This window comes from Rhinoraja longicauda, chromosome 29, assembly GCF_053455715.1.
Source record: "Rhinoraja longicauda isolate Sanriku21f chromosome 29, sRhiLon1.1, whole genome shotgun sequence".
NCBI lineage: Eukaryota > Metazoa > Chordata > Chondrichthyes > Rajiformes > Arhynchobatidae > Rhinoraja > Rhinoraja longicauda.
Window position 1 is genome coordinate 28,226,003 of NC_135981.1, and position 21,376 is coordinate 28,247,378.

General features: G+C 41.9%; 1 protein-coding gene across 8 annotated transcripts in view; it reads left to right on the plus strand.

Moving 5' to 3' along the window:
* Positions 1–21,376, plus strand: part of gpatch8 (G patch domain containing 8) — a 138,895-nt gene that overhangs the window by 74,411 nt on the left and 43,108 nt on the right. The window contains exon 1 of one of the 8 annotated variants that reach the window (XM_078424918.1): positions 6,632–6,968. The exons of the other annotated variants lie outside the window; for them this stretch is intronic. Within the exon in view, the coding sequence (XP_078281044.1) occupies positions 6,858–6,968 (111 nt within the window). The 5' untranslated portion in view covers positions 6,632–6,857. Of the gene's footprint in view, positions 1–6,631; positions 6,969–21,376 lie in introns of those variants that run through there. 8 annotated transcript variants of the gene reach the window in all.

Here is a 21,376-nt window from a genome sequence, read left to right on the forward strand (position 1 = left end):
TCATAAAGCCTTCGACAAGGTCCCACATAGGAGATTAGTGGGCAAAATTAGAGCACATGGTATTGGGAGTAGGGTACTGACATGGATAGAAAATTGGTTGACAGACAGAAAGCAAAGAGTGGGGATAAATGAGTCCCTTTCGGAATGGCAGGCAGTGACCAGTGGGGTACCGCAAGGTTCGGTGCTGGGACCCCAGCTATTTACTATATACATTAATGACTTAAATGAAGGGATTAAAAGTACCATTAGCAAATTTGCAGATGATACTAAGCTGGGGGGTAGTGTGAATTGTGAGGAAGATGCAATAAGGCTGCAGGGTGACTTGGACAGGTTGTGTGAGTGGGCGGATACATGGCAGATGCAGTTTAATGTAGATAAGTGTGAGGTTATTCACTTTGGAAGTAAGAATAGAAAGGCAGATTATTATCTGAATGGTGTCAAGTTAGGAAGAGGGGATGTTCAATGAGATCTGGGTGTCCTAGTGCATCAGTCACTGAAAGGAAGCATGCAGGTACAGCAGGCAGTGAAGAAAGCCAATGGAATGTTGGCCTTCATAACAAGAGGAGTTGAGTATAGGAGCAAAGAGGTCCTTCTACAGTTGTACCGGGCCCTGGTGAGACCGCACCTGGAGTACTGTGTGCAGTTTTGGTCTCCAAATTTGAGGACGGATATTCTTGCTATTGAGGGCGTGCAGCGTAGGTTCACTAGGTTAATTCCCGGAATGGCGGGACTGTCGTATGTTGAAAGGCTGGAGCAATTAGGCTTGTTTACACTGGAATTTAGAAGGATGAGGGGGGATCTTATTGAAACATATAAGATAATTAGGGGATTGGATACATTAGAGGCAGGAAACATGTTCCCAATGTTGGGGGAGTCCAGAACAAGGGGCCACAGTTTAAGAATAAGGGGTAGGCCATTTAGAACGGAGATGAGGAAGAACTTTTTCAGTCAGAGAGTGGTGAAGGTGTGGAATTCTCTGCCTCAGAAGGCAGTGGAGGCCAGTTCGTTGGATTTCAAGAGAGAGCTGGATAGAGCTCTTAAGGATAGCGGAGTGAGGGGGTATGGGGAGAAGGCAGGAACGGGGTACTGATTGAGAGTGATCAGCCATGATCGCATTGAATGGCGGTGCTGGCTCGAAGGGCTGAATGGCCTACTCCTGCACCTATTGTCTATTGTCTATTGTCTATAACCTATTTGCCAGTGCCGCTACTGTTCTCCAGCTCATAATGTTCCATCCCTTTCTGGTAGAGCATCCCTTTTAAGAACCAGCAATATTTTGTTTTGTGCCTTTTATCCACTATGTGAAAACGGAACGTGAATGCAAAAACCAAAAATCCCCGAAATCTGAAATAAATGCAAAATGCTGAAAATACTCTAAAGAGACTAAGGAGACTTGTACACAACAAAAAGGGTTGTTAATATTCAGCAAGTCAAGGAATACTTGTGGAGAGGCAGAGAGTTAATATTTCAGCTCAACCTTTCATGTTGAGATCTATCTAGATAGAGTTGGTTTGAATGGAGTGAAAGCGTTGACGTGGCATTGGACTCCAGCATTTTCAGCAGCTCTAAATTTCCAACATCAGAAGTTTTTTGCTTTTTGTATTTCTTTAAACATTTCCAGCTCTTTGTTTTATATTAGATTTCCAGTATTTGCGGTGTTTTACTTTGGGAATGCTGTAAACATTGATTAACAGGTCCTTTTTTCCCTTTCTTCCTTTTATTCTACCTACGTTTATTTGAATGTGGTTGAGAACTTCCATTATCATTTCCTATCTACTACTTGTCATGTAGATTTGCATTTGCATTCTTCCCAATCCCTTACATTATTTGGTCCACAGTATACATCCTTATTAAGGTAAAAACTTAATTGAATAATTCATGTGAATTCTGTCGATCTTGCGGATTATTATTTTATTTTCTATGGCCATTATTGTCTTTAACTAGTACAGCTAGTCCACTTCCCATCTCTCTACGTGATGCTGTATATGCACAAACATAATGCAAAAAGATCATCTGTACTTTTGGAAAGATGGCAAAGAGCATGCTGTGAATTTATGAAGAGTGATTGCCCATGACAAATGACAAACAGATCTGTAGACTTTCTGACTTGGAAGTCGAACCATTAATGATTAGGTCAGTTAAGAACCTGTCAGTGGATTGTAGCCCACTGTAATTGTTTTTTTTGGAGCTTGTTTTAAAGTTGGAAGATAGGCTCTGAAAATCAATGTACTCTCGGAAGTCTTGACTCTTGGGGTCAGGCACAGGGGCCTCATGAATTGTAAATGAAGTAAACGTAAGCGTTGAAAAAAAAATGCCATTGTTGCTACGTGACCTGGTTATGTTTGAAAGATTTATGTGAATCTGATATCTTTGGCCAGTAACACCATCTACTGAAAATTAGCGTATGAATTGTTGTATGACAGTTCGAGCATAGTGGTGTACTCATTGCAATCTTGTACTATGCTAACTGTTGGGAGCTACATTAAGGCTGCCAAAGATCCTTATCCGTAGGAGTTATCAGTGGGTGCCAATTCAATGTTAATGCACGATGACTACTTGTATTAATTAATTATTCCTTAAAATAGTCATGTAGGTTGTTTTTTTGTAACCTCAGTTTGTGGCAATAGTCACAGCTGCCCTTCAACTAATGTGCTAAGAATTTACTTCCACCGAGATGTACATTAAAACACAACATATTAATTTAAAAATGACAGCTCCCACTGTAATTTGGTTCATTAGGTCTAAAGCTATATGCAGCTGAGATGATTCATAGTCATGATTTTATCTCTAAAAGTTGCAGGAAAGCATTCCCTTCAAGTTTGCAAAAAGTTCACAAAATTGAGGTACGGTATAAATTGAGCATGAAGACTCCAGTGAATATTTGTGATGATTGCTACGTCACTCACTCTTAGCATAACTATTTACAATGGTTCATTTATAGGGGGAACTGCAAACCAAAAGATTTTTCCAGGCATTTTGTATGGAAGAATATTTGGTGAATTGTGGAACAATTGCTCTTTGGAAGTATGGCGTAATCAGGATAGCAGATAGACACAAAAAGCTGGAGTAACTCAGGGTTACTCAGGGTTTCGGAAGGGTCTCGACCCGAAACGTCACCCATTCCTTCTCTCCAGAGATGCTGCCTGTCCCGCTGAGTTACTCCAGCCTTTTTGTGTCTATCTTAGGTTTAAACCAGCATCTGAAGTTCCTTCTTACACATCAGGATAGCAGCTTTATTTGAGGAGAACACTGGAAGAACACAAATTTTGGTTCGCTTGCCCATTTTTTCCCCTTTCTCTAGACATTTTCACCATTTGTACCTGACCTGCCTTAGTGTATGCCGTATTGATCTCACTTTTGCTCTCAGCAACATTTGCCACTCCCTTGATATCTGTGCCAATTTGTAGAATTATGTCAGTTATTTTTGAAGCAGCCAACAGTGACATCTCGCGCACTGACCCTACAATTACCTGTAATGAGTATGTGCCTTCATTTACTTTCTACATTTGGATGTCCCATTGACAGAACATTGGCCATTAGGAAACTTGCTTCAAATCGTTTCCATGCACGTCGTGGAGAGATGTTGATAAGAAAATTAACATTATTCAAAACTAGCAATGACATTTTCATCTAGTGGATAATAAGACTTACGTTTTGAAATGTTTTCATGTTTAAAGAATCAGTACAGATCTTTTATCAATTTTTATTTATTTTAATGGCAGAGTTTCACTACCATTCCAGTTAATGGGCATTATGTTTCAGAAGTAGCAGGAGGAGAATATATTCTCCACATATGGAGTTGAGTTGAATTTAATGATGAATTATACTTTATTGTCATGTGTACCCAAGTACAGTGAAATTCTTTGTTTTGCAAACAACTCGGTAAAATCATATTATAGGTAAGCATGGTCATAGATAAGCACAAAAATGCAAGCATTGTAGTGTAAGAATAGTTGACTTCAAGGCTGTACACAGTCGGCATGTTTCTGGTGCCAACTGATGCCCTTCAAGTTCCAAAGTTCTTAAGAGTACAGTCTTATCTTGGCCTTAAAGGCCCTGTTGTCCTGGCAAGCATTTTCTGCCCTTGGCTATTTCGCAGTTCTACCCATACCGATTCTACAGCATCCAAGCTAATGTCTCTCCTTACTATTGCATTAATCTCCTCTTTAACCAGCAATGCCACCCCACCTCTTTGTTTCTGTCTATCCATCCTGAATATCGAATACCCCCTGCATGTTTAGCTCCCAGCCTTGGTCACCTGGAGCCATGTCTCCGTAATTCCAACTATATCATATCCCTTAACTATTAACTGCGCATTCAATTCATCCACCTTATTAAGAATACGCCTCGCATTAAGGCACAAAGCTTTCATGTTCGTTTTTCCTTATCTCCCTTCTACCTTTTGCTTCTGTCCTCCTTTTATGGCTCTCTGTCTCCTTGCATTGGGTTCAATCCCCCTGGCCTATTAGTTAGTAGGACCTATCCTACTCTCCTGTTAGCTGCATGGATATGTTTCCATGTTGACTCCACCTCCCCCCATCAATAATCAAGAAATTGCGCTAGAGTAGGGGCACAACGTAGAAGTCAGAAATTAACTTTTGTAACACGTCACCCAAGATTTAATTTTTGAAATGTCAATCCTCGATTTGATAATGCAGGATTTACTTAGAATCAATGTGCATCTTTAAATGGTCAAGATAAGAAATTCCAGTAACTAATCCGGCCACAAATTTTTGTGCTTACTCATTTAAATTATATAGTAATTTATGGTGCATATTTTAAGATGTAAATTGTGTGAGCCACCTCGAACTTCATTAGCAAGGCGAGCAACGGGCCAAATTGAAGTGTTTTGAAGTTAATATAATGCCTGGGCGAGGAAATGCAGTAAATTTAGTGTCAAGTTATTTTTAGAAAGAAAGTTTGTACTGAGGGAGGAAGAAAAATAGTAAAAGCATTTTCAACTAATTTTGTGAGCAGACAGTGCAGTAGTTTTTTATGTAAAACTGTGGAAGTTGAGCATCTGAAACTCCAACTTCATAATTTCAAAAATCACACGTCATATTTGCCGATTTTTAATGAGAGAATTTTCACGTAAATAACAGCAAGTGCCGTTAGCCTAGCCGTTATTTTGACAGGTTTTTGGGCCATTATTTTTGTCCTTCAGTTTAGAGAGAGTTTGATTGCTTTGCCTTGCATTAATAGAACTACTGTGCAATTTATTACATAAATCATTCTTTTACATGGGATTTTATGACACAAGGGGTGAGGTTTATTTATTGGAGTAAGTCGATTTTTGTCACTTGCTCTGAAAGTTGAGGATTATGACATTTATAGCAGTGAAAGGTATTTATTTCACAAAATGCTGCAGTAACTCAGCAGGTCAGGCAGCATCTCAGGAGAGAAGGAATGGGTGACGTTTCGGGTCGAGACTCTTCTTCAGACTGATGTCGGGGGGCGGGACAAAGGAAGGATATATTATAGACAATAGACAATAGATAATAGGTGCAGGAGTAGGCCATTCAGCCCTTCGAGCCAGCACCGCCATTCAATGCGATCATGGCTGATCACTCTCAATCAGTACCCCATTCCTGCCTTCTCCCCATACCCCGTCACTCCACTATCTTTAAGAGCTCTATCCAGCTCTCTCTTGAAAGCATCCAACGAACTGGCATCCACTGCCTTCTGAGGCAGAGAATTCCACACCTTCACCACTCTCTGACTGAAAAAGTTCTTCCTCATCTCCGTTCTAAATGGCCTGCCCCTTATTCTTAAACTGTGGTCCCTTGTTCTGGACTCCCCCAACATTGGGAACATGTTTCCTGCCTGTGTGTCCAATCCCCTAATTATCTTATATGTTTCAATAAGATCCCCCTCTCATCCTTCTAAATTCCAGTGTATACAAGCCTAATTGCTCCAGCCTTTCAACATACGACAGTCCCGCCATTCCGGGAATTAACCTAGTGAACCTACGCTGCACACCCTCAATAGCAAGAATATCCTTCCTCAATATTATAGCAGTTAATGTTATATACTGTGTACAGTGTCTTTTAAATTAAAATTGGAATCAGTTTGATGTAAGTTGTGGAAACGGAGTCCTTTGCTGATGTGATGGTGTTCTCACATTTCAATAATCAAGCTCAAAATTGTTTGAGTAACTGCTCTATGGTTATTTAGTGTGACCACTGTTTGACAAATTTCAGTGTGTATATTTTCAAATTGCTGAATGTAAAATTGAATATATTTCTGCTTAGGTTTATTTATTTTTTAATTGATAATTTGAGTTTATTCAAAGGCTGCATTTTTCCTTGTTTTTGCAATTCCTGAATATCAAAAGCCACAAGTGCATCAGAATAATTTTCTTATTTTTTCTGTATTCAGTCATTTTTTAATCAAGAAAATGACTTTTTTTCTTTATTTTACACTATTATTGCTAGGCAAGGTTCTGTCATTGCTATTTTGCCAGAGGCAGCAGGTAGTAAATCAGAGTTTTATCAGCCATTTCTGGTCCAGAGGATTTTGTTCATTCCCCTGTGAGGTGTGTTTGTGAGATGCCTCGTCAGTTACTTACACTGGCATGTATTTTACGAGCTACTGTCTGCATTTTTCCCCCTCTAAACTGCTAGCGGAAATGTGGTCAAATTTAGTTTATTTTTGTACATTTATGAGAAAAATAAATGGATTGCTGCACGTGCAGTCTCTTCTGGATTTTCTTCACTGAAGATGCGTGCAGTGATGGGAGCATTTGCTTTGTTGTAAAGGATTTACTGTATATCAGTTTGCTGGGCAGTCGCGCTGCTGCTGATCTGACTGTTCAGACTGTTGTACGTATGTGCTGTGCTCAATAGATTTGCAAGCATATGGCATGCTGTTATTTAGTCATCAGTTCAACTCATCTCATCAATGGACATCTCAGAAATATCAAAGGTGTTTTCAGAGGACCGATTCTCAAGAAAGGAAGCAAGGAGCTGGTATTTAATTTATTTTGGCTTTATCGTGCACATTTAAAATTACAGCTGAATATTCAGTATGAAATAAGATGCTGCTATTTCCAGGGACTTTTGATAGTCTGTAACTAGCTACAATTAGCATTTTGAATATTATGCCTAATATAATTAGCTCATATGTTTAATATAGAATATGGATATGTTTTTATTTTGTGATTAAAGTATATTCTTGTGAACATCCTCTCTCATTGCCATGAAAGCTTGCAGTTATTTTCAATTTCAAAGGTGCGTGAGCCTAATTTTGAATTTAAAATACCATTCAACCCTGTTATAACTTTGTGAAATAAACTTTGCCGCTTCAGTGGCTTAAAAGGTACTTTCACATTGTCTCATACATCATACAAGTATTTAAAATCAACTGCATAATGTTTCTAATTCATAGGTTTGATTGATTAATATTAATTTTATCTTACTCTCTCCTGCTCCAGCATTTTTGTCAAACTAATGTCCTGCAACAGGGTCAGGAAACTTTAACAAGTTCACAAAATGAGTATTGCCTCTCACCAGGGTTGTTGACCTGTTTAACATTTGATCCAGTTAACATTGTGCACTATATTGATTATTAAATTTGAATTGAACTTTAATTTTTATTATATTGCATTCATGAACAATTAATTTCTTGTCAGGATGTAGTTTGCATTATTTCTCCAATTCATTTTTATCCAAAACTACCACAATTTATTTTAATTTAATTTAATTTGGAATTTGTGCAGAAAATGAAAAGGTATTAAAATTGCAAGGTATTAAAATTAAAATTTTATGGTATTAAAATTAAATTAAGGTAAAAAATTAAGGTATTAAAATTGCACGGTATTAAAATTGCAAAATAAAAAGCTGTTTATTTCTGCTTTCCCCTTATTTTTATGAAATGGTTAAGCATAAAGATATCTTTAGTAATTTGCAAATCGTTTAATATTAATTCATTGGAGAAGAAAATTTTTAATTATACCTGTAATTAAGGGAAAAGTTGTTAGTTTGTTTTGCCATTGACAGAAATTAGGATTTTTCCAGACAATTTGGAACGATCAAATGGTAATATTGCAACTGCTCCTTTCTAAATATTTCAATGTTCAGGTCAAAAAGAAATAAAGCAACTTAAATTTGCTGCTACAATAAGACTTAAATATGTCTAAATGTAAACCGTCAAAAATGTTAGGGTTGTTGTGAAATCAAAATTAGATATATTAACTTTTTAAATGAAAACTAATCACAAGTATGCACATTTTCTATTAAGAGTATTTTCACCAGCTTGGGCAGTAAAGGTTGGCTTTTAAAAGAGAACAACAATTGGTATGGAGTTTTCTCTTATTCCATTGATAATGTTTTCCACTAAATAGAACTAACTTGGACAGTTAGTTGACCGCACTGCAGCGCAGCAGTTTGTGGTATTATTCCACCACTCCAGTCATTCAGGCTTGACCTTTGCTTTTGTGTGCTCTATGTAATGTTTGCACATTCTCCCTATGACCATGTAGCTTCTCTTGTGCTCTGCTTTGCATTCATATTCTAAAGAAATGTTAGTTAAGTTAATGGGCTACTTACTGTAAAATGCCTGTGGTGTAGAATAGCAGGAGAATTGGGGGAGTTGATGAACATAGAGAAAATAGGTTACAGGGAACTGAGTGGAGTGGGCAGAGACTCTTGGCTGAGAAGTGCAATTCTATGCCACAAAGAATTGTGAGATAGTTTTTTTTGACTAGTGTTCTCTGATCATTTGTTTGCATGCTTGGTTGACAGAGCAGAATTATACATGACCGTCTCCATTGACTTTTTAATCACAGCATTTAAGTTGATTTCGCAGATGGTTGTTCACTGGCCTTAATTCTCTGTCAAAAATCTTTTGATCCCATGGCACTAATTATACATATCTTTTTCTCTGCCATGGTATCTCGCTTTGCAGCCGGCATGCATTTCCAGACAATAGTGCTCATGGATTCATTATAACATTATACACGTGGAGATGGGTTGCAGACAGAGCTGTAGCTCAGACAACCTGGTGTGAACTTCTGTCATATTGCAAACCCAGCCATGCTTTGCCTCATGGCTCATTTGTGGAGAGGCTACTCAGGAGAGTTGGTGTTGTGGGCTGGGCCACTCAGCATTGAGATAGGGGCCTTGAAGCAGTGCCTGTGGGAATTGTGGGAACTTGAGTGTTCTTCCATCTTGTCATGGTCATAGGCAGTACTTTGTACTGTTAGGAACTGAACTTTAAACCAGTAAAGTTTCCCTTCTGTGCTAGGCTAAACTTGTCTGGTTATACCAGCCACAAAGTCAACAAATTGGACACATGCATATCTTGTTTTGTAGTGATAAGGCTGTGCTGCTGGGGGTAAGGGCAAAATACTGGATCGCAATATCCAACCATCGGAACAAATGTAGGTGACCCACTGCCCAGTCAAATATGTTTGGTGAACTTTTGTAACTTTGTTGGCACCAAAAACGTGTACCAGGTGAGGTCTGCTATATGATTTTTTTCCGGGTTGGATGCAAAACAAAGCATTTCACTGTGCACGTGACAAAGTATCATAGAATTGCTGCTTTTTGTCTGCAGAACAGTGTCTTTCATGGCTGTCCTTGTCTGACAAATTATTGCACATAAATAAGTAGTTACCTGTCACTCACGTTGCGTATAAATTATCCCGACACAACTTGGTCAGCGTGATGAATGCAGGCCATTGCTGGGGATGTGCAGTATCTCCTCCATATGTTGACACTATATGCCTGGATCCTACTTCTCTTTCTTCACCTTCTGTTGGATATGAATAAACCTGCTGCATCCTGCTCTTTGTATCAATGCACATCTTTCCCCAAATTGAGGATTTCTCTTTGGCAGCTAGCTTAATAGGTGGTCATTTATCTTTGAATTTCTTGATGGAACATCAAAAAATCTCTGGTCTTGGTTGAGTCTTGCAGCTAAACAAGGAGAAGGTTGGTCAGCAGCTTTCATTGCATAGAATAGAGAGACAGCATTGGATCCTGAAATTCTGTTGAGCTACAGGCCAATTTCATGCAAAGGCCACTATGCCAGCCATCTTGCAGTCCTGAGGCCCACATTTCAGTGCTGAGTAGCAGCATTAGTTGCCCTAGCTGGCCGAACAGCAGCCCTAGAATGCAGTCCATTCACTCGTGGGCGTGCCAGTGCAGGGCAGGAATTGTGTCAGGTCCATGCTTTGCTGCTTCTCAAGATTTTGGAAAGTTTCACCTGTACTATTGGCAATATGGTAACTAGACAGCTAAAAAATTATATCATTAGATAAAGTGATCATGGATTTATGTGGGAAATCATATTTGACAAATAGGTTGGACAATTTTGAAGATTATAGGTTATAAGGGTGTAAGAGTGTCAACAGATGTTAATTATTTGTGTTTTCAAACAATATTCAGCTGTCGGCAGTGTGAAGTTTTTGCAAAAAGAAAATTCTCAATGTTGGTTTAATATACATAAGATTGGTTATTTGACGTTGGATGGCAGTGAATATTAATGTTTGGGGTCTGTATCGACAATATGGGTGAAGGGAGTTAAAAAATGTATCCGGGCTTGTGGGTGTTATAAAGGTGGTTTGAAGTGAGTGAACAAAAATGTGGCACACGGCAATATGGAGAAATGTGCACCCGTTAACTTTGATCGAAAACATTGTGAAGCAAAGTATTGATTAAAGTGGGAAAGACTGAACAATCATGCCAATAAGAAGAACTTGCAAGTCTTTTCGCAGAAATCAATAGAAGTTGAGATGCAGGTAGAACATGCACATGGGGAAAGTAAATTGAATTTTGTTTTTTAAGACAAAGGAATTAGAAAGGAGTAAATGAATGTACTGCACAGCTTTGATATCCTTACCCCAGGAACTAAATTTTTGCCTTAGGAAATGGAATGAAAGTGGTAGATTAATTTCTGAGAAGGAATTGACCTGAGGGAGACGATGAATTAGATCAGTGTGCCTTGATTTTGTATAAATGATAGGTATTCTCATTAAAATATTTAAAGGACCTTGACCTTTTCTCCTACTTGGTGAATGGAGCTGAGGTGACGTGGGTTGAGCAAAATCATCAGGATTGTAAATCTTTGAAGTTTTCTGCCCCGGGGTCTGGTGTGCCCAGTTATTGACTACATTTGATATAGAGGCTGGTATGTTTTGGATGCGAAGAAGGTTAAGGAAGGTGGAGGAAAAAAACTGCAGATTCTGGTTTAAATTGAAGGTAGACACAAAATGCTGGAGTAACTCAGCGGGTCAGCCAGCATCTCGGGAGAGAAAGAACGGGTGACATTTCGGGTCGAGCCCCTTCTTCAGACTAGGATCACAATATTGAGTCTGAAGAAGGGTCTCGACCCGAAATGTCACCCATTCCTTCTCCCCCGAGATGCTGCCTGACCTGCTGAGTTACTCCAGCACTTTGTGTCTGCCTTAAGGAAGGCGGAGGTACAAAATTGCAATATTGCTCCGATCCCACCATGTGTTTTTGCATCTTGGTCAGGATGGGCCCATCATCCAATGCCCTCCATCTTCTATAACTTGTCATATTGATTCTCAGAGCAGTTAATGATAGTGTCTTCCGTGGTTGCTTTCTACTTTTTAGCATATTGTCTATTTATAGTATATTATAGTAAATGAAGAGAGACTTCCTCAGTTTGATTGTAATTACATTTGTCCTTTCCCACTAACCTTACCCCTTAGCATCTCAATCAGTTTAATTTTGCTCTGCACTCCTTTGCCGATCAAAGGATTCCAACCCATCCAATACTCCCTTCAACTTTGAATGCACTACTCAATGTGGATAATCAATGCAGTATATTGTTAGTACTTCCAGCATACTATTCCTCCTGTTGCAATTGGCATCCTGATTTGTAAGCCAGGCTTGTTTAAGCCAAATAGCGACAGGTTATCTCTTACCATGGCCTCTTGCTGCAATACATCTACAATCTTTTCTAACCCTCCTGTATTTCATGTATAATTTTTAATGTGTTTTTCTGCATCAGTGTTGGAGATGTTTGAGGAGCTAGGCTACTTAACCATTAACTTGCCTCCCATTTCTCTTGTTCATTTTCAAAACCACTTTGGCGTTGCAATACTGTCCATGGATCGTTTGAATTGTGTCGAAATAGCAGGAGGCTGAATGAAAGAGAGATCAGGGTGAAATGTAAATACAGGTGTGGACTTGAATAGTAGCATCTGGGACTTTGGATGGATTAAAGTTAAAAAAAGAAAATAAAGGGTCATTTACCCTGCAATAAACAGGTTCTGTGTTAGCAAGTTATGAGCAAGGTTAATGCATTTGAGTGGGATAGGAGGATGCTGCATGCACGGAGCCACAGCAGAATATTCATGTTGGAGAGAAACTTGGATTTGCAATTGGGTTCTGAGCTGGGAGGCAAAGGAAAGTTTTAGTCAGGGAATGGCGAGAGTGAAATAAAGCAGTAAGCCGGGCACTGAACAAAGATAGTGGAATACCTAAGGCCGGGAAATAAATTTGGGATGACCAACAAAAGTTGCAGATGGGCAATTGTAGTGCTTAAATGTGGTGCTTATCCATGGGGATTTCGAATAGTTTGTGATTCATATTGAAGTTGGAAATGAAGAGTTGAAGCTTGTGAGAAAGTTGCCTAGAAATTGACAACTTGCTTTGGACCTAAGAAGATGTGTTTCAGAGGCAGAATACAAAGAATTGATATTCTTACACTACATATGGAATTTCTAGTCACCCTGGGATTATTTTCTGTATAATTGTTCTGATGGTTGCTGTGATATATTCAACTGGCCTCTAGCTGTGTTGCTTGGAGGAGTCGGGAGCTAAGTTAGCATGCGATGTGAATAACCAAGGAAGTCGAGACGCAGTAAATTAATGCTAGGATCACAATATTGGATAGTTACCGATGGGAAAAGTGGTTGAATATTATTTGGAGGATGAATCAGTGATGTACAATGCAACATTCCAAAAGGCAGTGTCTGGCACTAGATTTTAACGATAAATATGTTCGCAAGCTAAATGATTCAATTTTTTTGCTGGAAATCATGGGATCCATAAATATGAGGATGTGATTCATCTGATCAGAAAAATAAGATGGGAAATTTTTATGGAAGCAGAGTGCTGTGTATCATTCTGAAAATTAGATTGAGGTTCTGGGAGGAAGTTGAAGCTGCTGTTTGTCTTTACAGTTGTCTACTTTGATACTGCACTCTACAGCATGTTAAAGAGGATATATTTAGGTAGATGTAACACCTGTCTGAAGCAGGGTTTTGACCCGAAACGTCACCCATTCCTTCTCTCCCAAGATGCTGCCTGACCCGCTGAATTACTCCAGCATTTTGTGTCTACCTTTGATTTAAACCAGCACCTGCAGTTTTTTTTTCCCCTACACATAACACCTGTCCCCTACACCTCCTCACTCTCATCCATGCAGGGACACTTCCAGGTGAGACAGAGGTTCACATGCACCTCCTCTAACCCATCTACTGCATTCAGTGGACTCAAGGTAGCCTCCTTTACATCACCAAGGCTGAGTGTAGACCAGATGTCTGTTTTGCCGAATACTTGCTCTCATTCAGCTTATTAACCATTTTATCTTCCGACCATACCGTGATCCTGTGAGCTATGCCGGATGGGGTTTTATATCCCTGGCAGGTTCAACCAAACCGGTCAGGTCATGGGTGAGGAGGCAGACGAAGCAGTCCCTGGTCCTCCAAGTTGGGAAAAAGTGTGAGTTACAGAAACATTGACGAATGAAAACCAAATGACACACTTGGTTGAAGAAGGTACCCCAGCGATGGGGAACATGACGCTTCCCTGCCAAACCCGCAAGGGCGCTGGGAAGCTAACACACCTCCTGACGCCAAAGAAACCCATCCTTGTGGGTGCATGGAACATCCGAACCATGTTCCAGGCTGGCAAGGCTGCCACTGTTGCCAACGAAATGGTGCGCTACAATCTCTCAGTCCTGGGCTTGGCAGAAACAAGATGGACACAGTCAGGGGAGATCAAATTGGGCAGTCCATTATCTACTCCGGAAAGGAAGATGAGAGAGCGAAACATACAGAGGGAGTGGCCATAAAGATGACGAAGGACACTAGAAAGGCTCTAACGGCATGGAAACCCATCAGCTCTCGCCTCATCTCCACAACCTTCAAAACCAACAACAAGAGGAAAAACTTTTTCAGTCAGAGAGTTGTAAATCTGTGGAATTCTCTGCCTCAGAAGGCAGTGGAGGCCAATTCTCTGAATGCATTCAAGAGAGAGCTAGATAGAGCTCTTGGGGCAGCATGGTGGCGCAGCGGTAGAGTTGCTGCCTTACAGCGAATGCAGCGCCGGAGACTCAGGTTCGATCCTGACCACGGGCGCCGTCTGTACGGAGTTTGTACGTTCTCCCCGTGACCTGCATGGGTTTTCTCCGAGATCTTCGGTTTCCTCCCACACGCCAAAGGCGTACAGGTTTGTAGGTTAATTGACTGGGTAAATGTTTTTTTTTAAATTGTCCTAGTGTGTATAGGGTAGTGTTAATGTGCGGGGATCGCTGGGCCATACGGACTCGGTGCGCCGAAGGGCCTGTTTCCGCGCTGTATCTCTAAATCTAAATCTAAAAATCTTAAGGATAGCGGAGTCAGGGGGTATGGGGAGAAGGCAGGAACGGGGTACTGATTGAGAATGATCAGCCATGATCACATTGAATGGTGGTGCTGGCTCGAAGGGCCGAATGGCCTACTCCTGCACCTATTGTCTATTGTCTAAGAGTGAAAGCCTACATAATCCAATGTTATGCACCCACCAACGATGCAGGGGAGGAGGTCAAAGACAGGTTCTATGACAGCTTGAACCACCTACTTGGTAGTATTGGAGCCAGTGATCTCATTATCCTGATGGGAGACTTCAACATCAAGAATGGAGACCAAAACGAGAGATATGAGGCAGCAATGGGAAAACATGGAGTGGGGAAAATGAATGAAAATGGCGAGATGTTTGCTGACACCTGTGTTAACAATAAACTAGTGATTGGGGGAAGTGTATTCCCCCATAAAACAATCCACAAAACAACTTGGGTGTCACCAGATCATGTCACAGAAAATCAAATTGACCATATTTGTATCTGTAAAAAGTTCAGAAGATGTCAGAACAAGAAGAGGAGCAGAGGCAGCATCAGACCACCACCTCCTGGTAGGGAAATTCAAGCTAAGGCTGAGGAGACACCACCGGGCCAAAAGCCAAAGAGCGAAATACAACACTGAATACCTCAGCAGTGCTCAAGTGGTGAAGAGGTTCAAGGATATCCTCTCATGGGAAAATACAGAGCTAGAGCTAAGGAGGAAGGAAGGTTAGACAATAAATGAGGAGTGGGAACACCTAAAAGCTGCTTGGAGCTCAACCTGTGAGGAGGCCCTAGGGAGAAGGACCCAAAAGTACAAGGAGTGAATAACACCAGAAACCCTCAGCACAATCCAACAGACGAGAAAGTTCAAACAGAAGGTGAACAACTCAAGAACAAGAGCTGAAAAGGCTTTGGCCCAAAAGGAGTACAACAGATGCCACAAAGAAGTGCGAAAGAACATCAGGAGGGACAAGAGAACACTGGTGGACAGGCTAGCCAAGCAGGCAGAAGTTGTGGCGACTCAAAGGAACATGAGGGAGTTGTATACCATCACAAGGAAATTGTCCGGGACACACCTGCACAGGCAATTACAGACAAAACCGGCCAACTGCTTTCAACCCAGGAGGAGCAGCTGGACAGATGGGTAGAGCATTTCAAAGAAGTCTTAAACAGGCCACCACTGGCAGTGCAGCCACATATTCCCAAAACCAGGATACCACTACATATTAAGTGTGATAGATCAACAAAATCAGAAATAAAAGCTGCAATCAAGCAACTGAAAACTGGCAAGGCAGCTGGCCCTGACAATATTCCACCTGAAGCCCTTAAAGTAGATATAGACTCATCAACAGACATGCTCTATGGCTTATTTGGGAGGAGGAAAAGACACTCACAGAATGGGCAGAGGAACACATTGTGAAACTGCCAAAAAAAAGGTGACCTAAGAAAATGTAACAACTACCGAGGGATCACCCTACTTTCTGTACCCAGTAAAATTCTCAACCGGTTCATCCTCAACCGTCTTCAGGAAGCTGTAGACAAGAGGCTACGGGACCAGCAAGCAGGATTCAGGAAGGATCGCTCATGCACAGACCACATAGCAACACTACTCATCATCATTGAACAGTCTATTGAATGGAATACGTCCCTGTACATCAACTTCATCGACTTTGAGAAAGCGTTTGACAGCTTAGACAGGACAACACTATGGCGCCTAATGGACCACTATGGAATTCCCACCAAGATCATAAACTTAATCAAGAACTCGTATGATGGAACCTCATGCAAAGTTATGCATGCAGGCCAGCTCTCCCAGAGCTTTAATGGAAAGACGGGCGTCAAGCAGGGATGTCTATTGTCACCATTCCTGTTCCTCCTGGCAACTGACTGGATCATGATGGAAACAACTGAAGGGAAAAGAAATGGAAATCAGTGGACAATGTGGGAACAGCTAGATGATCTTGACTTTGCAGACGACATAGCTATCCTTTCACACACAGATACAAATGCAGGAGAAGACGGACAGACTCTTACAAGCTGCAACAAAACTTGGTCTTACACCCAATACAGCGAAGACACAGGTGATGAAGATCCACTCCAAAACCACCAACCCTCACCTCATGCACAGCACTGCCCTGGAGGAGGTAGAAACATTCACATACCTAGGCAGTCTTGTGGACACCACCGGAGGGGCAGATGCAGACATTAAAAGCAGAATCAATAAGGCTAGGGTGATGTTTAACATGCTCAGGAAGATCTGGAGTTTAAAATACATCTCAATCAACACCAAAATACGCATCTTTAATTCAAATTTGCAGATGATACTAAGCTGGGGGGTAGTGTGAATTGTGAGGAAGATGCAATAAGGCTGCAGGGTGACTTGGACAGGTTGTGTGAGTGGGCGGATACATGGCAGATGCAGTTTAATGTAGATAAGTGTGAGGTTATTCACTTTGGAAGTAAGAATAGAAAGGCAGATTATTATCTGAATGGTGTCAAGTTAGGAGGAGGGGGAGTTCAACGAGATCTGGGTGTCCTAGTGCATCAGTCAATGAAAGGAAGCATGCAGGTACAGCAGGCAGTGAAGAAAGCCAATGGAATGTTGGCCTTCATAACAAGAGGAGTTGAGTATAGGAGCAAAGAGGTCCTTCTACAGTTGTACCGGGCCCTGGTGAGACCGCACCTGGAGTACTGTGTGCAGTTTTGGTCTCCAAATTTGAGGAAGGATATTCTTGCTATGGAGGGCGTGCAGCGTAGGTTCACTAGGTTAATTCCCGGAATGGCGGGACTGTCGTATGTTGAAAGGCTGGAGCGATTGGGCTTGTATACACTGGAATTTAGAAGGATGGGGGGGGATCTTATTGAAACATATAAGATAATTAGGGGATTGGACACATTAGAGGCAGGAAACATGTTCCCAATGTTGGGGGAGTCCAGAACAAGGGGCCACAGTTTAAGAATAAGGGGTAGGCCATTTAGAACGGAGATGAGGAAGAACTTTTTCAGTCAGAGAGTGGTGAATGTGTGGAATTCTCTGCCTCAGAAGGCAGTGGAGGCCAGTTCGTTGGATGCATTCAAGAGAGATCTGGATAGAGCTCTTAAGGATAGCGGAGTGAGGGGGTATGGGGAGAAGGCAGGAACGGGGTACTGATTGAGAGTGATCAGCCATGATCGCATTGATTGGCGGTGCTGGCTCGAAGGGCTGAATGGCCTACTCCTGCACCTATTGTCTATTGTCTATAAATGTGAAGCAGGTGATGCTGTATGGATCAGAGACTTGGAAAACACCAAAACACACAACAAACAGACTGCAAACATTCATTAACACCTGTCTCAGGAGAATACTAAACATCTGGAGGAGAGACAAAGTAAGCAATGTGGACCCGTGGAAAAGAACAAGCCAGGATCCCATTGACTTACAAATTCGAAAGAGAAAATGGAGTTGGGTTGGACACACCCTCAGAAAACCTGCCACAAACATCACCCGGCAAGGCCTGAAATGGAACCCCCAAGGAAAAAGGAAAAGAGGTCGCCCCAGGAACATCTGGAGAAGAGGTGTCCAGGCAGAAATGTCTGGGAGTGGGCTCAACTGGGGAGATCTTGAAAGAACCGCCAACAACCGAGGGAGGTGGAGGAAATTTGTCAATGGCCTATGCTCCCTAGAGGAGCCAAGGGCTTAAGAAGAAGATACCGAATACTGGTTGTAAAATACCTTTATGTCCACGGCCAGAATGAGGCTACATGTAAACTGGAGGAACAGCAGCTCATATTCCACTTGGGGAGCTTGCAGCTCAATGTTATTGGCATTGACCTCCAATTTTTAGTCCCATTTTCCTAATTTCTACATCCCACCTGGGCGGACACCCATTTCTCCCACTATCCCGCCCCTTTCCCTATTCACCCTGATCGCTTCCCCTTCTCATTTTACTCCTCTCTATCTTACACACCCTTCACTCCTATCTTTAATCTCTACCCATCTCCCAATCATAAGTTCATTATTGATAGAAGCAGAATTAGGCCAATCGGCCATCGTCTGAGTCGCCATTCAATCATGACTGACCTACAGTGCATTCAGAAAGTATTCAGACCCCTTCACTTTTTCCACATTTTGTTATGTTACAGCCTTATTTTAAAATGGATTAAATTCTTTTTTTTAATCATCAATCTACACACAATACCCCATAATAAAAAAGCGAAAACAGGTGTTTAGAAATTTTTCCAAAGTAATTAAAAATAAATAACTGAAATATCACATTTACATAAGTATTCAGAACCTTTGCTATGACACTCAAAATTGAGCTTAGGTTCATCCTGTTTCCATTGATTATCCGTGAGATGTTTCTACAACTTGACTGGAGTCCACCAGTGGTAAATTAAATTGATTGGACATGATTTGGAAAGGCACACATCTGTCTATATAAAGTCCCACAGTTGACTGTGCATGTCAGAGCAAAAACCAAGCCACGAAGACGAAGGAATTGTCCGTAGACCTCCGAGACAGGATTGTGTCGAGACACAGATCTGGGGAAGGGTATTAAACAATTTCCGCAGCATTGCAGATCCCAAATAGCACAGTGGCCTCTGTCATTCTTAAATGGAAGATATTTGAATCGGCCAAGACTCTTCATAGAGCTGGCCGCCCGGCCAAATTGAGCAATCGGTGGAGAAGGGCCTTGGCCAGGGAGGTAACCAAGAACCCGATGGTCATTCTGACAGAGCTCCAGAGTTCCTCTGTGAAGATGGAAGAACCTTCCAGAGGGACAACTATATCTGCAGCACTCCACCAATCACGCCTTTATGGTAGAGTGGCCAGCCGGAAGCCAGTCCTCAATAAAAGGCACATGATAGCCTGCTTGGAGTTTGCCCAAAGGCACCTAAAGGGCTCTCAGACCATGAGAAACACGATTCTCTGGTCTGATGAAACCAAGATTTAACTCTTTGGCATGAATGCCAAGCATCATGTCTGGAGGAAACCTGGCACCATACCTACGGTGAAGCATGGTGGTGGCAGCATCGTGCTGTGGGGATGTTTTTCAGTGGCATGAACTGGGAGACTCGTCAGGATCGAGTGAAAGATGAACGGAGCAAAGTACAGAGAGATCCTTGATGAAAACCTGCTCCAGAGCGTTCTGGAACTCAGACTGGGGCGGAGGTTCATCTTCCAACAGGACAACGACCCTAAGCACACAGCCAAGACAACGCAGGAGTGGCTTCACGACAAGTCTGTGAATGTCCTTGAGTGGCCCAGCCAGAGCCTGGACTTGAACCCGATCGAACATCTCTAGAAGGACCTGAAAATAGCTGTGCATCGACCATCCAACCTGATAGAGCTTGAGAGGATCTGCAGAGAAGAATGGGAGAAATTACCCAAATACATGTGTGCCAAGCTTGTAGCGTCATACCCAAAAAGACTTGAGGCTGTAATCGCTGCCAAAGGTGCCTCAACAAAGTACTGAGTAAAGGGTCTGAATGTGATATTTCAGTTATTTATTTTTAATTACTTTGCAAAAATTTCTAAACATCTGTTTTCGCTTTTTTATTATGGGGTATTGTGTGTAGATTGATGATTTATAAAAAAGAATTTAATCCATTTTAAAATAAGGCTGTAACATAACAAAATGTGGAAAAAGTGAAGGGGTCTGAATACATTCTGAATGCACTGTATTTCTCCCTCTCAACCCCATTCCCCTGCCTTCTCCCCATAACCTTTGACGCCCATACTAATCAAGAATCGATCTCTGCCTTAAAAATATCCATTGACGGCCTCCACAATGGATGGCCTTCTGTTGCAATCAAAACCCCACTGACCTGTATTCATCTCTCATTTGCCTGGCTTTACCCTGCCCGGCAGGGTACTCTTTTTCATCTTTCTCCACACCCCTGCCCACCCGCATTAATCTGTCTGTAGAAGGGTCCTGACCTGAAACATCACCTATCCATGTCCTCCAGAGATGCCGCCTGACCTACTGAGTTCCTCCATCACTGGCTTAGTGACAGAAGGCAGAGGGTGATGGTAGAAGGGTGCTTCTGTGACTGGAGGCCGGTGTCCAGTAGGGTGCCGCAGGGATCGGTGTTGGGTCCCTTACTGTTTGTAATCTACATAAATGATCTGGATGTCAACGTACAGGGCATGATCAGCAAGTTTGCAGATGACACAAAGTTAGGGGGGGTGGTGAATAGCGAGGAAGGGATCTGCAAGCTGCAGGAAGATATAGATGAGATGGTCAGATGGGCGGAGCAGTGGCAGATGGAATTTAATCCTGAAAAGTGCGAGGTGATGCACTTTGGCAGAAATAACTTGGAGAGGGAGTACACCATGAATGGAAGGACCCTGGGGAAGACAGGGGTACAGAGGGACCTTGGAGTACAGGTACACAAGTCCTTGAAGGCAGCAGGACAGGTGGACAGGGTGGTCAAAAAGGCATATGGGTTACTGGCCTTCATTAGCCGGGGCATCGAATATAAAAGTAGGGGGGTAATGATGGAATTGTACAGAACACTGGTGAGGCCACAGCTGGAGTATTGTGTACAGTTCTGGTCACCACATTATAGAAAGGATGTGATAGCTTTGGAGAGGGTGCAGAGGATATTCACCAGGATGCTGCCAGGGATGAAGGGCCTCGGCTATGAGGAGAGACTGAGCAGACTGGGGTTGTTTTCCCTGGAGCAGAGAAGGCTGAGAGGGGACATGATCGAGGTGTAAAAGATCATGAGGGGCATAGATAAGGTAGATGGCGGGGAACTTCTTCCACTGGTGGAAGGTTCAACAACGAGGGGACATAGATACAGGGTAAGGGGA